Source organism: Oculina patagonica, chromosome 5 (genome assembly GCF_052425735.1).
Source record: "Oculina patagonica isolate OP01 chromosome 5, crgOcupat, whole genome shotgun sequence".
NCBI classification, from domain to species: Eukaryota; Metazoa; Cnidaria; class Anthozoa; order Scleractinia; family Oculinidae; genus Oculina; species Oculina patagonica.
Genome location: NC_135762.1, coordinates 24,374,827 through 24,390,288, shown reverse-complemented (window position 1 = coordinate 24,390,288; position 15,462 = coordinate 24,374,827). Strand labels below are relative to the sequence as shown.

Sequence of the window (15,462 nt, the reverse complement as noted above, 5' to 3'; positions counted from 1 at the left end):
TAGAGTTTGGAAAACTGACCAGTGATGAAGTGACTACTTGATTATTTTAAAGCGTTGGCGAAACATCAGATTTCTTCTATTCCCAATTACATTAACTTTCTACGTAAACTACTAAATTAACGTACAATTTCCGTAACAGTCAACTTAGCTGCTGTAATTTTTGTTATTTAAATAAACAGGTGCGTAAATAATAATTAAACTGTAAACTTCTACAGACAAATATTGTCAAAATTGATCGCAATTCTGGGAACGTTACCACATAGTTATTACAGTAAAAATCAAGCGAAACAGACTCACACCGAAAACGTGTACCCTAAACAATGGGGAAATTTATGAATTGCCTTGGAGGACTTTTCGTAATCTCCCTTTTCCTTGTGAGACTTGGTAAGTAGATACATTAGTACATTTGGTTGAAAATTAAATCTTGCCTTTCTCCTGTGAATTCGCAGTGGATATTTAATGTTTTTCTGTATTATATGTTTCGTTCGATGCGTTATACTGGCTTTGGGTTTGGGTTTTTGTTGAAAGTTAAGTCGATTTCAGCTTGATTAAAAATGCTCTCATTTTAAAAATTATTTTGAAAGCAAGGTAGTGATGCAGTTAATCGCTCCAAAATGCATCGATATTGTAAAATCAGTTTGACAAGTTCGTTTCAATAAAGTTTAAAGACAGGCTGATTTGCTTTTATAAATGTTTTTGTCATTTTTTACAAGAAATGGATAAATGTTATTTTGGCATTTCTTTGGATCATGATCAGCGTCCTTCTTGTAAAAATAAACCCGCGTGCATTCACGACAGGAGCAAAAATTTCAACTGGTCTGGCAAATATCTTTTATTAGCTTCCTTAGCTCATCCGTCTCTTCCAATTAGATGATTCAAGCAACTAACGTACTAATTAATATCCATCTACCACTACCTTATACCAAGCGCGTCTGTATATAAACGTAATGTACCCTAAAATTTACTTATCCTAACCGTTCATAATTCACAGAATAATTTTATTATGGCGTAAAGCTCAAGTAAAGCTGGCGTTAATTTGGAATTTTATCAGCTCTACGCTAACTTTACATTTTTGAAAGCTGACCTTTATGCCAGCTTTAAACTCAAGTGTAAAGGCAGGGTAATAGGACTTCTTTACACCGACTTTATATCAAATTTACACACGGTAGCGTAAAGGTCAGTTTAACCACCTTTAACAACATTTAATTGATGGTGTAAAGTTGTATTAAGGCCGAATCGCACTAGCGGACAAGTTTTAAATGTCATAACATTTTTTACAAAAACAAAATTGTCGCGACAAGTCAGAGACATTTTGAAGAAAACAAAAGGTGTAATTATTAGTACAATAGCTCTGCACGTGCTTCTGCCATCCCTGTACATTTCTCAGCACGGCCGTCTTGGGCAAACATCAAATATGCAATACAACGCGGTAAAAAATCTAAAACAATTGTCATTTAAAGTACGCGTTCTCATGCAGTAGAATAATGAGTCGTCTCAAGATAACTTTTTCTTTTCTCATTCTTACATTTGGCCGAAACACTTCACTTATAAATATGCTTTGCCTCTCGCGAAAAGATTTTGCGGCTGGATTACGATAGTGAGAGCCACATCACGGTGCATACTATCCCAACAACTTTTGAGTGCGTGTTGTTTTTCGGTGCAATTTGGGCCAAACACAATAGCCAATCAACAACGTATTGTTATCTGGCATAACGAGGGGCATGGGAATGCGACTTGTCATGAAAAGTCCTGCCTTGAGGCAGGACTTCGGCCCCTTTGATGATTTGTCCGTTTTGACAAAATTTGCCCTTGTCCAACAAGTCGTTCGCACTTGTTTTTGCAATTGTTTGACAACATCTATCGCGCGTGCAACGCGGACCAATCATAAGACAACTGCTTCTTTATTTTCCTGAAATGTTGGACAAGTTCTAGGTCTCAAAAAACGCACTCGCACTTGTTTTCTGTGACAAGTGACACGTTAATGATGAAATCTATCAATTGTTACAAAATTTGTCCGCTAGTGCGATTCGGCCCTTACTAACTTTACACCAGATTTATCCACCTTTAATTTAATTTCACGTAAATTCCAATTTTGATGCTGTGATTTACGCTGATATCCTTTTTTTACCTCACCCCATAGCATGATGACTTCTTATAATTCCTCCTCCTCCCTGATCATCTTTTAAGAAAAAATATTTTTCCACCAAACTATCACTCCACCATTTCACTAATCTTCGACTTCTTTATACAGATCGTCTTTTTTAAATTATTTTTAGGTGCATCGTGTCCGATGTTCGATCCCCCAAAGGATGGCATAGTAACTTGTGTGAAAACAAACAATGGCAAAGTTTGTTCCTTAGCTTGTAAAGAAGGCTTTGATTTCAGTGAGACTCCAGCCTTGTTTTATGTCTGTGAAAGTGGAACCTGGAGTTTCGTTACCATAGCTCCCGCAGATTTGTCCGTTAAATTCTCCCTGAAATGTGAAGGTAATTTTTTGCTGTTGGATATTTTTAGTGGTATTTAAAGGGGCTATGTAACAATCTTTTGAGCGCGGTTTTTTTTAGGTGCAAAATTACTTGCAATTGAAGATGGCAATAAAATTTACCATCTTTACTATTTATAAACATGAATGGTTATAATAGTTAAATGATAATTGGCTTTTGACCGAATCATATTTTAGCTAGAGCACTAAAAAGCTTGAGTTTTGATTTTGTGATTCATGCATCGCCCTATTTTTATTTATTTTTTTTAGCAAAAATTGCTTCATCCAAGCTGAAGTCTTTGGGTTTGTTGAAGTATTTCTACAAAGGAGATGCAAGCGACCTCAACACACAGACAGAAATCAAGAAAAACTTCAAAGCTTTATTAAACGAACCATATAGTGAACCTTCGTTTTGCAAGGACAACTCTCTGTGCACAGACAATAACATTGAGATATTGTACGACAAGGAATCAGGTAAAAAAATCAATTATCTAAAACTATAAGTTAACTAGTATTTAACATTCTATTAAATATCATTAGAAAACTCCCTTACTGTGTTTCCGTCTCATAATATGAGCCTGCAAGTAGACTGTCTTGCTTTATTCCTCGCCCCATTTCCCTCTCAATGTCACTCCTTAGAGTAGACTGGATTAGACACTCGCCGCGAATCCCAGACAGAGCTAGCTGAAAGAATTCCCTTCAACATCCGATCACTGAAAATTCCCAATGGGGATCGTTTTGAACTTCACATGATCTGTGTCATTGCTTTGTATCGACAGTTTTTCTTGTTTGTATTAGAACAGTTTTCAATTGAGTGTCGTAAAACCAAAACCAAAGTAATTACTTTGGCCAATCACAAAACGACACCGACAATCCAGTGAACCAATCAAAACTCGAAGCAAATACATAAAGCTGGCACGAAGCGCGGGAAAACGTGCGCGAGCGAGTCAAAATTGGTTTTGGTTTTACTCCTGATTGGCTGAGAAAGTCGCGCGAAGAAATAAGCAGGCTATATGCCAACATGCACTATGCGGCTTGTCGTAGCTCTTTCAATAGGCGATTGGGCAATATTGAGTGACCTTTTGGCTCGGTTAAAAACCTTTAAAATAGTGGAAGCGATTCTCGGTTGGATAAAACGAACCGTGTATAGAAAACTATTTTTCCATAAAGTTTTAGCACCAATACTTATTATAAAACGGAGGCATAACCAGTGGCGGGATCCAGCGGAGGGGCCCAGGAGGTGGTGGTGGGGGGGGGGGGGGGGGGGATGAGGGGAAGTCTCCCATATTTTCAGTTAACGACCTTTATAATTTTTACCCCCGCTAAAAACTTTTTGGGTGTACACATACAAAAATGACTTTCGTTAGTTAAAGGCTTGGTTCCGCCACTGAAAAGGTGAAAGAAAACTATACAAACAGCAAATTCAGTTGAAAAAATGGCATTGGTAAATTACGTTTGAAGAAAGAAGCCCGTTTTGTGTCTTTTATTTATGTTATGGTGTCATTAATTGCAATGGTGGAATGATTTTTTGCTTGTTATCATCTTGTCATCATCTTTTGCTTGTAATCAACATTTTTTGTTGTATCATTTAGTTCATTGCGCGTCATACGGCAACACACCACTTGGAATAGCTGATGGTCGAATTGCCAACAGCTCATTCAATGCGAGTTCTTATTATTCCAACTACCCTCCATGGAAAGCACGACTGAACAGTGGTCATGAAAAAGCCTGGTACGGGAAGCCTTGGGATGTGAACCCTTGGATACTGGTATGCTCGCCGTGCACATTATCACGAAATAATTCCATATACATGATTATAGAAAATTACCTCTGAAGCGGCTAGGTGTATTGGTACTTCCCCCGATTGAAATGAACTCCATCACAGGTTACTCCCAAGCATTCTGTCAGGTTACTTAGACAAGGTTTGGTACCCAATTATACTCCTGGCCTCATGACCGTTCTTTCCGTGTCCAGTTCACTAAACATAGGACCAGCGAGGGCGTAGGTTAGGCCTAGATAACGTGGGCATAATGTACTTCTTTTGGCAGCAAGCATTCTGCAGGCGGAATTTGAGCAGAATTCGTGCCAAATTGAGAAACGTTCGTAGCAAAAGTGTGTTTAAATATATAATGATTTTGTTATACATAAAGATTACAAATTCTTTGCAGAATTCGTAATCTTTATACAGTTACCTTGACTATGGCGTCATGAAGACACCGAAACGTCGGTTTATATCTCTTATTCTTGCATGTTGAAAATACATAAGTTAAAAAATATACTAACAAAATAATTCAAAACATTTTAGGAATTATAGTAGAACTTAAATTTCCGCGAAACTATTTTTTCCGTTATTATTTTAACCAAGAATTGTAAATTCTACCCTAATGTATTTGTGATTCAACATTCTCGTCCTCTTCGCCTGTCCCTTTAGCTGGCAGGGCCTGTGGTACGACGATCGAGTGTCGCTGAAGCAAGTCTCTGGGGACAAATGATTGGATTGGCCAGATTTTTGACAAAGGTCATTTAAATCTATTCAATTTAATTCAACCGTTTTAAACCCCTTATAACAAAAAAAATTCAAAAATGTTAATTACATTTGCTAGATTTAAATTCTTTCTCTTTACGATCTAACCAAACAAACCGTGTGTCCCCGGAACTTTGTACTTATTCCTAGATCCCAGGTTCTGCCAGCTAAAAAGGACAGGCGGTGATTCAACGGCGGAAAAATCTTAAATTCTTCCTCCTTTTTAGAGGTATCTATCTCAAATATCTAACTATCTTGGTAATTATGTTTTTATTTTTATTTTCTTTTATTCTTTTAATCTTTATTTCAACAACATGGAACATTACAATGATAGATCTCAATATTTTACACTTATTTAACTGCAATACAGTGCTTTACGCTATATTACTAGTAAACCACTTAACACTAGGAGATTCTGTTACACTTTTACTTCAAACGCTTATTTTGAAAGAAATTTGCTGCTTTTAGATTAAAAAAAAAACACTTACAAAAATTGACGACGTGTAGTCAATAAGCATGATACGGTTGGATTATTGTTATTTAAGTGGACACAGTGCAAGTCATAACCTTTGCCACATATATATACGCCATAACTGGCTTTTAACTTATCTGGGCTTACTCGAGGCTTAGTTTACTACTGACTAAAACTTTTCAATACGATATTCCCGGGTCAGTCCATAAAACCCGGCTCTATTAAACCTAACTTGTTAGTATAAATATAGAATCTAACAAATAAAAAAGCAGTTTTATGTTTATTTTCTTCCTGTCGTCAGGCCAGACGTCTTTCCTTTCTTTGTTCCATTCTCGTTAAAACTCTCTACATCAAAATAAGTTTAATTAGTATATTTATCGTTTAGTATTATTAATTTTAACCGCGCTTTCGTTTCCAGACCTCTTACCGTGTTGTTTGTAATAATTTTATGATCAGGTAGACCTTGGAACTCCTAAAGTGGTTGGAGCGGTCGCCACTCAGGGGAAACGTTTCACTTTTTACATAAAAACGTACAAGCTTGGCTATTCAGACGATGGCAAATCCTGGAAAATGTACGAGGAGAATGGTCAAGTAAAGGTAAGTGTCCGGCGTGATTCACTAGCAATGACTTGCTGACGCAATGAGAAATCGTTCCAGTTCAACTCTGATGGAGAACGTTATTATGGTGTAAAAAATGAAACACACTACAGTCGAAGCTCCCTTAACGGACACTCTCGTAAGCGGACAGCTCTACTTACGGCCGGCTTGTTTGAAACCCCGTTTTAACTCCCATACAAACTCTGTATTTTTACATTCTCGTAAGCGGACATTCCCGTAAGCGGCCACGGACACTTTCAGAGATTACGACTTAGACTTTTTCTTTGTTTTTAAGCTCCCGTAAGGGGACACCCCAAAGAAAATCCTATTAACAACCTCTGTATCTTATTTTTATCAATCAACTTCACATCGCCGTTCGTCACAATGATTTTACAGTAATAACAGTACCATATTTCAGTGTTTGTTTTGCCGTCATCCACGTCCGGTTACATTTCAAAACACCCCTTACATGCATCCTGGGATGCATATGCTCCCGTAAGCGGCCATCTATCCCCTATACCTCCAGTGGCCGCTTACGAGAACCATTCTCGTAAGCGGCCAGCTCCAGTTACGGACACTTTTTTCGCGTCCCGAGGGTGTCCGCTTACGAGAGCTTCGACTGTATTAGAGACGATCGTCATCCCCTTAATTACTGGGACAACATTTTAACATTTGTTTAAATTTACGTACCATATGGATTCTAATAATAATAAAGAGAAAATCTCTTTATGTAGGATATATATGTAACCAACCTTCCACTTATTCTCTCATCATCATCATCATCATCATCATCATCATCATCATCATCATCATCATCATTATCATTTATTAGCCACTTTAAGATTGAAATGTTGCAGCAATACTTTTGTTAAGGCGAGGAGACCTCTACGAAACCACTAGGCTTATAGGAGAGGCCACCTCGATTAGCAATATGTAAATAATTTAGCTGTGGATGGGCGGCTAGGTCAATTCATTAAAAATTCAATCATTTGTTTTTCACAAGTGAGTAATGAATTCATTCATCAGTCAAAAGGACAGCAATGTTCACTTGCCTTATGTATTAAAAACAAACCTGGCCTCGAACTGATGGTCTATTTTGCTAGGGGTGTGCGAACCGTCACCAAATTTCAAGCCAATATATATGATTTTCATATTCCATTTCAAACTTGATTAAAAAAATAATATATACCCTTTATCGAATTGCTTTCGTTTCCGTATGTGAGAAGGGCTTCAGAATCTCCAAGTAAATCAAACTGCACTTTGTAAAATCAAGATACAATAATTGAAATAATAATAAAAAAAGTTGTTCTTCTTCCAAAAAAAATCAACATAGAAGTGCATATATAGCCTTCAGTGTTTCAAGTAGCTATAATTTGTTGGAGAGGAGAGATTTAACTTAAATGGTAAGGGAAGTGGTTATAACTTGGGAGTAGTTTCACCTGGGAACGTAGTACGATATTAATAAGGACGTCATGGAGTCCTTTCTCTCAAATTTAGTAAGTCTCATAGCTCCTAAGAAGAAACGGTTGCCTACTCAGTCGCGTCTCCAAAAAGACGAGAAGAGATTGTGGAATAATGCTTCGACATCTTTTACTGATCTTTACTGTTCTTGTGCATGCTTTTTTCACGTGCATTTTGTCTGTTTCTTTACAGGTCTTTCAAGGGAACTCGGACGCTTATCGTGTTGTTAAGAGGGAGTTTAAAAATATCAAAGCGAGATTCTTTCGAATCTATCCTCAAACGTGGAATCATGGAATAGCTTTGAAGTTTGAGCTTTATACTTGTACACGGTTCAGCTAATTGAAAAGATGCTCCTTTTCATTTGAGCTTTTTTGTGGCCAAGAACAGTCGACTGTTTAACAGATTAAACTTAACCTGGCGATGTTAGTCACGTTTGTTTATCTTGTTGTGTTCGGTTTAATTAGGGCACGTTTTATTTGCTCACAATTCTGGAATGAGAATTACCAGAATGTGAAATGCGCGCGTTTTTCCATACCCCATTCCTATTCCGGAATGGACAGAACGCCATTCCATCCATTCTGCTCCCAGGGGAAAAACAAGATGGCGGACGGCATAGCCTGTGATTTGAGGGATGTGTCTCCTGTTCTTAGTAAATAGCACTGCCAGAACATTCGGTAAATCCATTACAGTCTCCATAATTTCTTCCTCCCATTTATTAACTAGAAAAATTGCTGCGATAATGGCTGCAATGCTCGGCTGCTTTGGTAGCCTCTTCGTCGGCTACCATATTTCTCACGCAATGTTTACCAGTGCTCGGACCGCACTGGACTACTTGGGAGTTCTTTAAAGCAGGCAATCCGAATTATTCCTAGAATTCTGTTCCTACCATTTGTATTATTAGTTCCTGTTACAACAATGGTATCAATCAAATGCCCAATCATTGATAAACTAGTAATACGTGACTCGCAGGGCCTCGCGAAGCTCTGGGTTGGGGAGGGGGGGGGGGGGATGTTATAAATAAGGAGTGGATTATTTGAAGTTGAACATTAATTGAATTGTACATATTCAATTTTCCACAGTAGGCAGGAAGATATATTTGTTAGAAATTTCAAAATATTTTTTGGAGGGGTAGCATTGGATAGGTAGTGGATTGGGGAGTGATGGGGTGGTTGATACAATGAGTTAAAATCGCTGGAGAAAAGTACCAATATTTCTCTTTGGCAGGTTTCCCCCTTGTTTGCCAAAAAGTACCCCCTTCCTTATTCTTGAGGAACTGTAAGTTTTATGTTATCCCTCCCCATTGGAACAAGGGAGGCCCATTTGTAACTTAACAGTCTCTTTTGCCCCTATCTTTGTGCACCTCTGAATCCGTAACTGGAATCGACATAATTTGTGTGGTTCCAGAAAATATCCATACTGCCTACGGAAGGTTGTTCAGTTTGAACCACACCCCTGGAAATTTCAGTTGAGATTTATACACTTAAAATAAGTTTTGTTTTTGACAACCTTGTTCCCAGGGTCTTTCATCTTCTTGCCCCCTAGAGCCCTCCTCTTTTCTCTCTCCCTAGGGGCGGGAGGATGAGACCCTGGGTACGAGGTTCAGCATTGAGTCCCCCTTCCCCTAGGTATAATGAACAGACTGTGTTGAAATCAAGCCAGCTAGTGGCCGTTTATATTGGAAATAAATGGTTTGAAAATACAGTACATATATATTCATTTTGTTAGTTGTGTTTTCCTATAAGCTATAGTTACAATAGGCGAATTCCGATATATTAATATTCTAACCTGACTTCGAGGCTTGGGGGAATAAAACAAAAGAAATGATTTATTCATCCCTGAAGCTTGACGTGATATCTTTTGTTTTATTCCCCCAAGCCTCGGAGCCAAGTTAGAATTTTAATATATCGGAAATGGCCTATTTAGGTTTTACTTAATTTTTCTGTTATGTCATTGGCGAAGTGATGCTATGTAATTTAAAGTGGCAAACTGTCCTCATTTTTAGAAATATTGAATACAAATTATTTTAGTTGATGTCAAGACCTTCCTTCTGGTATTGTTAGGAGAGGTGATATTTTGATCACGGGTCGTCCTGAATCTGTTTCTTACAGTGGCGGATCCAGAATTGTTACAAGGTGGGGGCCCAAAAATTTTTTGGTTCCTCTGTACCTTTAAGTTAGGTGATGGTCCAAACAATTGATTTGGTCCTTCAGTAGTTTCACACATTAATTTATGTCTTGTAAGTAAATGTGTGTTGCAAATAAAATAAAAGTCCAAAAAAAAAAAAAGTTTCACACATAAGGGGGAAGGGGAGGGGCAGGCCCCCAGGGTCTGTTCCCTAGATCTGCCACTGTTATTATAACCGAGTGATACGAAAGTCACTGATTTTGGTTTGAAATACTCTAATAGTTTAAATGTATATATGTTAGTGTACATGCAATAGTAATGGCCAATTCACTTATTTTGCACAACTGGCAGGTTTTTGTCTTTCAAGGAGTTAAATTTTGTTGAGGGGATGGGGAAGCGCTAATTTAGAGAAGTTGACAGTACTTTATAAACAATAGTTGTAGTTATATGAAAGTCACTTACCTGATTGATGTTTAGGCAATTAGCTACAGTGAGTAATCTGATATTGAGATATGCAGTGGAATCCCGATTTCTTGAACCTCCAAGAGAAACGAAAATTGGTTCGAGAAAGTGGTAGCTCCAATTTTATTGGGGTTAAAATTACTGTCTAACAAATCCAAGGGAAGCAACTTTTTGTAATGAGTTATCAGGGGTTTTTTTTTCAGAAATCTACGGTTGGAGAAATCAGGTTTCCACTGTATTTTTGTAATCTTCCTATAGTAATATTATTCATTGTACACTAATATCAATTTTGAAGTCACTCACCTGACAAAAGATGTTTTGGTTTACCTTAAAGGAAATGAACCGAAATACCCACCTGTAATAAGTCAGTGAACGAAATCTCTTAGATAAACATAATAATGCATGACTTGTAGGAGTCGGAGATGACAATCTGTCTTCTTTGTGCAAGGTGATTTTGCAAATGAAGAATTAAATATGAATTATACATTGAGATGTTGATATTGTTCCGCTGTAATTTGAGCAAGGTGTCTCAACCTTTCTTCTTCGTGGAGTCGTTGCTGTAATTGTTTACTCTTGCCTATTGACTGAAGTCTTTGAAAAGACATTGGCTGGAACACTACATTTTGTAAGGAGCGCACTCTAGATGCAGCCACAAAAGAACATCCAGCAGCTCTTTCTGCTTTTCCTAAGTCGATGACTGCTTGAGATAATGTTTGACTTTGAGACTTGTGAATTGTCATTGCATAACGTAGTCTAAGTGGCAATTGTTGTCGCGATAACCGCTGTCCTTCACTTTCCCATTCAAATAAGTGTGGTGGAATAGGTACAGTCTGTGGGTTGTCTTCCAGAAAGGCTTGTCCTGTGTACTGTGGAAATTGTACAAGTGCTGTAATAGGTAGACACGGGGGTGGGCGGTCTGGATGAAATAGGAGATCTTGAACAACACCAGTGGCACCATTGCATAACCCAACTTCCTGCCAAAGGTTTGATGTGAGCATGACGGCTGCTCCTCTTGATAGAAAAATTTCTGAATCTAGTCCTCCAGCATCATCTGACTTTGCAGCCCTTGCATTTCTTCCTGAATGGACAGCTGATATTCGAACAATAGGTGTTCCAAGACTGTGTAATTTCTCAAAATTATACTTTGCGACACTTTGTTTGTCAAAAAATAACCGCACCGCATCTGTAAAGTCTTCCATTCTGACATTTAGTGGTGTTCGTTCTTGACGTTTTTGCCAGTCATCTTGAGTAATTTTTCCATCTCGTATGTTGAGAAGAAGTTCTCTGAACATTTCTGCTTCTGGGTTGTTTCCAGCTTGTCGAACATTTTCCATGAGTATTACTACAGTGACAAAAAGGGTATAAATGGAATGGCCATGGTCTCCTAGAACTGACCCAGAGGGAGAAGAATAAATTGCCCTATCTCCAACAGGTGGCAACTGTCCAAAATCTCCAAGAAGAATAACTGAAATTCCTCCGAGTGGTACATGCAGTTTTCCAGTTGTTTGCCTTAACCGCTTATTAAGCCAAGCTAGTGTCCTCTGTCCAAGCATGGACATTTCATCAAGAATGAGGTAATGTTTCCCAGATAGGCGAAGTTGAAGGCGTTGTAGAGCAGCTCCTTGTAAATCATTGTTGTTGTAGTTACGAACCGGCAGCTGTACTGCAGAGTGCGCAGTACATCCCTGAATATTGTATCCAGCCATGCCAGTTGTACCTGTTAATATGCAGTTATTGCCTAGAAGGTTTGAAAATGTATTAATAAGATATGATTTCCCTGTTCCTGCCGAACCTAAAACAATCATATGAAGTGGTTCAAGAGGAGTGTCAGTTGTTAGGCTCTGTTGGTGATTTTCAACTATATTATAAGCCAGACGCTGATGGGTGGTGAGTGTATTGACATTAACTGGTTCCTGCTGGCGCTGATTGATAGTCACTGTGGGATCTTCTCTTGCTTCATTTCTTTGTTTCGATATCCAGTTTGCTGATTCCCGAACCAAATGAGAAGGCATCATTCTTGCTGTTGCTGTCCAGTCAAACTGTGATTGGTTTTGAGATGGATTTGTTTGGGCGATATCGTTTTCGTAGTGTTGATTTAGCCGACACAGCAGCATCCATTCTTCTGGTTCTTCTTGTATGATTGGTAGTTCATTGTCTTCATCATCATCTTCTTCTTCGTTGCCTTGTTCACTGTAATTGTGAGCTTGTTCTAGCTCTTGTGCCAACATAGGTACATAATTTGAAGCAGTTGGAGATGAGAGGAAGTCATGGTAGCATTGTATGTGGATGTCATCATTGTCTTCAAGTTCATTCCAAGCTGAGCTAACTTGTCCAGATCATGGCTTGTATTTGATAAGCTGATACTTGCAGTATTTTCCATAGTTCTTCCCAGAAGGATTTGAAGAGAAATTTGGAAATGTCCTGATGACTACTTCCTGTTTACGGCGTCGTAGCTCTCCCTTTGTTACCTGGTAAGTGGATGCAAATTGCACAATATTGTGATTTTGAATTTCAGGGTTATTTCCTTGCCATTGTGCCCTAGAAGCATAAGTGTCAACGAGTGCAGGATCTAGTGCTTCATCACCTTGGTTATCATTCTCATCCTGTCCAGTACGAACTCTTCGGCTTCCATCCAGTGAGACACAGAGGAATGAGAATGTTGAGGAATACAATGGTTTTCCAAGAAGCAAGTGAGCAGTTTCTTGTGATCCTATGTCACGATCGCCAACAACTTGAATCATTGCTCGACGTAATGCAGATGAAGCCATGTCATTGTCCCGAAGCCTGTTCACACACACTTTAAGTATGTCTGATGCTGACTGGGATCTTGGTTCTCCTTTCGTTGCATACTTTGCCATGTAACGGATGCATTGATCGGTATCAACGATTGCTTGAAGATCAACATTTGCTCTCCAGTGTTGCAGCATAACATGGTTGTGGGAATTAATTCGATCATCATTGCGCTTAGTAGTAATTGTTGCTTTGACACGTGCTTTTGATATTTCATCTGCTGTCATTTCCCGTTCCTCATCGTCACCTTTAACTATGAGCTGGAAATCAATCAAAGTGTTATCCTGACATTCCTTTGGGTAATTGAAACGGCATGCAGGTGGTTGGCCAGGTTTAACTTTAATACAGTAGGCTGTGCTGCACTTAGTGTGACGTTCCACTGAATTTACCAGAGCATGGTAGTCGCTGTCTTGATTTTCTGTTTGTTGAAATGGCAGTGCTGATGGGTGTGGGGAAGGTACAGTCCAGTTTTCTTGTGGCAGAGACTCGTTGATAGTCGTCACTAGCCAGTCTACATATTTAATAACTGTTGCTTGGGCTTGATTTCCTTCATCTATTTGTGGCCTGTAGTCATCTGCCAGATGTTGATAAGATGGGTAACCTTCATGGAGGCGCAGAATTTGCTGCAGTTTCCATCCAGAAGCAGCTACCTTTACAAGATTGCAAAGTCCAGGATCATTGGTAAGCTTTGCACAACCATGTGCATGAATACTGCCTCGTGCTTGCCACTCATAGCGAAGCCATTTCCATTCTGTACGCAGGACATTATCCAGCCAGTGCGTGCAAAATTCTTCCAGTCTTGTAACAAAGTAGGAATCTGTAAGGTGAGGATGATTTATGACAGCTTTAATTCGAATAGAAGGTGTTGGGTTCTCAGGCTCTTGAAGAAGACGATGTAGATCTGGCCAGTAGTTATCTGCTGCACTGAAAGTAAAAAAAAAATGTCGGCGCGCCTTTCTGAGTAATTAGTGCCTTAAGTTCTTGGTAACGTTGGTGCCAGTACTGTCTAGTTCCCTGTATCTTAGCAACATATCGTTGAAGGCGATTCATGAGTTGTTGTGCTGACATCTGGTTTACCATTTCTCGAAGTTCCTCAGTTGTTAAATTGGCATCTTGAGGGTTCTGAGCGAGGTAAATGCGCGCCTGTGATAACAATTGATGTCGTTGTTTCATGTTAAGTGCCCAATATGGAAATCGCGGGTGTGATGCAAATCGCCAGGTAAATGCTTGCGCTGGTGAAAGATCAGCATATTTAATGAGATGCTTAAAGCCTTCTGTTAATGAAACTTCTCTGTGACGAGTCTTCTTGGTAGGATCTCCTTTTCCATGAGGAAAGAGTGTGGGAAAAGCCATTGTAGCCAAGCCCTCTGTCTGGAACTCATTGATTGGTTCTCCATCATTTGATGGCCAGTCTAGCGGATCTTCACCGTTAATCAATGCTCTTATAGCATGCTGCTCTGATTGCTGTGCTTGAGGTAGTGGAATGAATGAATGGCTGTCATGTGGATTTTCGATGGATATGTTCTGAGGAGGTTCCTCTACAGTGCCAGTTTCATTGTGCTGCTGTACATCTTGTTGTGGATCATCTGTGGTTGGGAGATCTGAGGGTATACCATCTATCGGTAGGCGCTGCAGAGCTTCATAATCAATTTCAATGTCAGCATAAAAAGGATTGTTTTCCTTAAGCCAAGTGATTGCTTGAAGTACCTTTTGTCTTCTTACTCTGCAATCTCTGTGTGTATTTTCTGCGCCGTGTCTTCGAATTATAAGGTAGGGAATTTCAGTAACATTAGCTGGTAGCTTAGTCAAGAATCCCTGAATGTCTTGTGGAAGATTCAAAACATGTCCCTTGTAACCTCTTTGGCCGCCATGTTTACGATAAACACACATAATTGGGCAAGCTCTTGCAATAAGCATTTCTTCAATTTCTGTCAAGCCTTGCAATTCAAGTGGAACAGCACCTGGATCCATGTCATTTTCTTGGGAGAATAATTTGGGATTTCCTTTATCACGCTTGCATCTGAGGCATTGGAAATTAGGAACTGGTAAGGTTTGTTTTTTTGGCCAAGTCTCCTTACATGTGATGCACTGCTGGTGTTGAAAACTGTTCATCGTTGTATGAAAATTTGACATTTCGTTCTGAACCCATTGTTGCTGATGTAAAGGCTGATGGGGATTTCTCCAACCATTGGAAAGATAATCATCTCTGTTCAGTTCCTGTTGCTGTTGCTGTAATTGTTGTTGTTGTCTACGCGTGGCACTATTTTCTCGAGCAGACTGTAATCGAATATTTCTCTCCTCCTCCGATTCTAATTGTAAGCGCGCTGCATCACTTTCCCTTCTTAATTGTAATCTATGCTGTCGCTGTTCAGTTGATTCTACTGAAAGTCTGTCTGTATAATTTTGTCTCAGTAATTGTAATCTCTGTATTCTTGTGTCTTCAGTTTCTGTTTGTATTCTGTCTGCTGTATTTTGTCGAATTTGCTGTAATCTACGCTCTCGTTGTTCAGGGTTCTCGTTATTTAAGAGCACAGGTTTCCTACGGTCAAA

General features: G+C 39.0%; 3 protein-coding genes across 3 annotated transcripts; 1 reads left to right on the top strand and 2 right to left on the bottom strand.

Annotated features, from left to right (window-relative positions):
- Window positions 1-244: 244 nt before the first annotated feature.
- On the top strand, window positions 245-7,962 carry LOC144653457 (EGF-like repeat and discoidin I-like domain-containing protein 3). The gene is made up of 6 exons (XM_078513450.1): window positions 245-384; window positions 2,277-2,486; window positions 2,753-2,956; window positions 4,075-4,250; window positions 5,935-6,075; window positions 7,729-7,962. Exons 1-6 carry the CDS (start codon window positions 321-323, stop codon window positions 7,873-7,875), a joined length of 942 nt encoding a protein of 313 aa, XP_078369576.1. The 5' UTR covers window positions 245-320; the 3' UTR covers window positions 7,876-7,962.
- A 2,639-nt stretch (window positions 7,963-10,601) lies between these two features.
- LOC144655070 (ATP-dependent DNA helicase Pif1-like) lies at window positions 10,602-12,350 on the bottom strand. The gene has a single exon (XM_078515290.1). The coding sequence runs from the start codon at window positions 12,348-12,350 to the stop codon at window positions 10,602-10,604; it is 1,749 nt and encodes a 582-aa protein (XP_078371416.1).
- A 108-nt stretch (window positions 12,351-12,458) lies between these two features.
- On the bottom strand, window positions 12,459-15,024 carry LOC144655069 (uncharacterized). Its single transcript, XM_078515289.1, has 2 exons — window positions 13,916-15,024; window positions 12,459-13,836 (listed from the first exon to the last, which is right to left on the bottom strand). Exons 1-2 carry the CDS (start codon window positions 15,022-15,024, stop codon window positions 12,459-12,461), a joined length of 2,487 nt encoding a protein of 828 aa, XP_078371415.1.
- Window positions 15,025-15,462: the final 438 nt, after the last annotated feature.

Bases quoted from the DNA above. Each gene is read 5' to 3' on its own strand.
- LOC144655070 (XM_078515290.1), bottom strand. From the start codon at position 12,350: ATGTTGGCACAAGAGCTAGAACAAGCTCACAATTACAGTGAACAAGGC.
- LOC144653457 (XM_078513450.1), top strand. From the start codon at position 321: ATGGGGAAATTTATGAATTGCCTTGGAGGACTTTTCGTAATCTCCCTT. The intron at 385-2,276 runs GTAAGTAGATAC...AATTATTTTTAG, and splicing joins CCTTTTCCTTGTGAGACTTG to GTGCATCGTGTCCGATGTTC. The intron at 6,076-7,728 runs GTAAGTGTCCGG...GTTTCTTTACAG, and splicing joins AGGAGAATGGTCAAGTAAAG to GTCTTTCAAGGGAACTCGGA.
- LOC144655069 (XM_078515289.1), bottom strand. From the start codon at position 15,024: ATGAACAGTTTTCAACACCAGCAGTGCATCACATGTAAGGAGACTTGG. The intron at 13,837-13,915 runs GTACTGGCACCA...TTTTACTTTCAG, and splicing joins AAGATACAGGGAACTAGACA to TGCAGCAGATAACTACTGGC.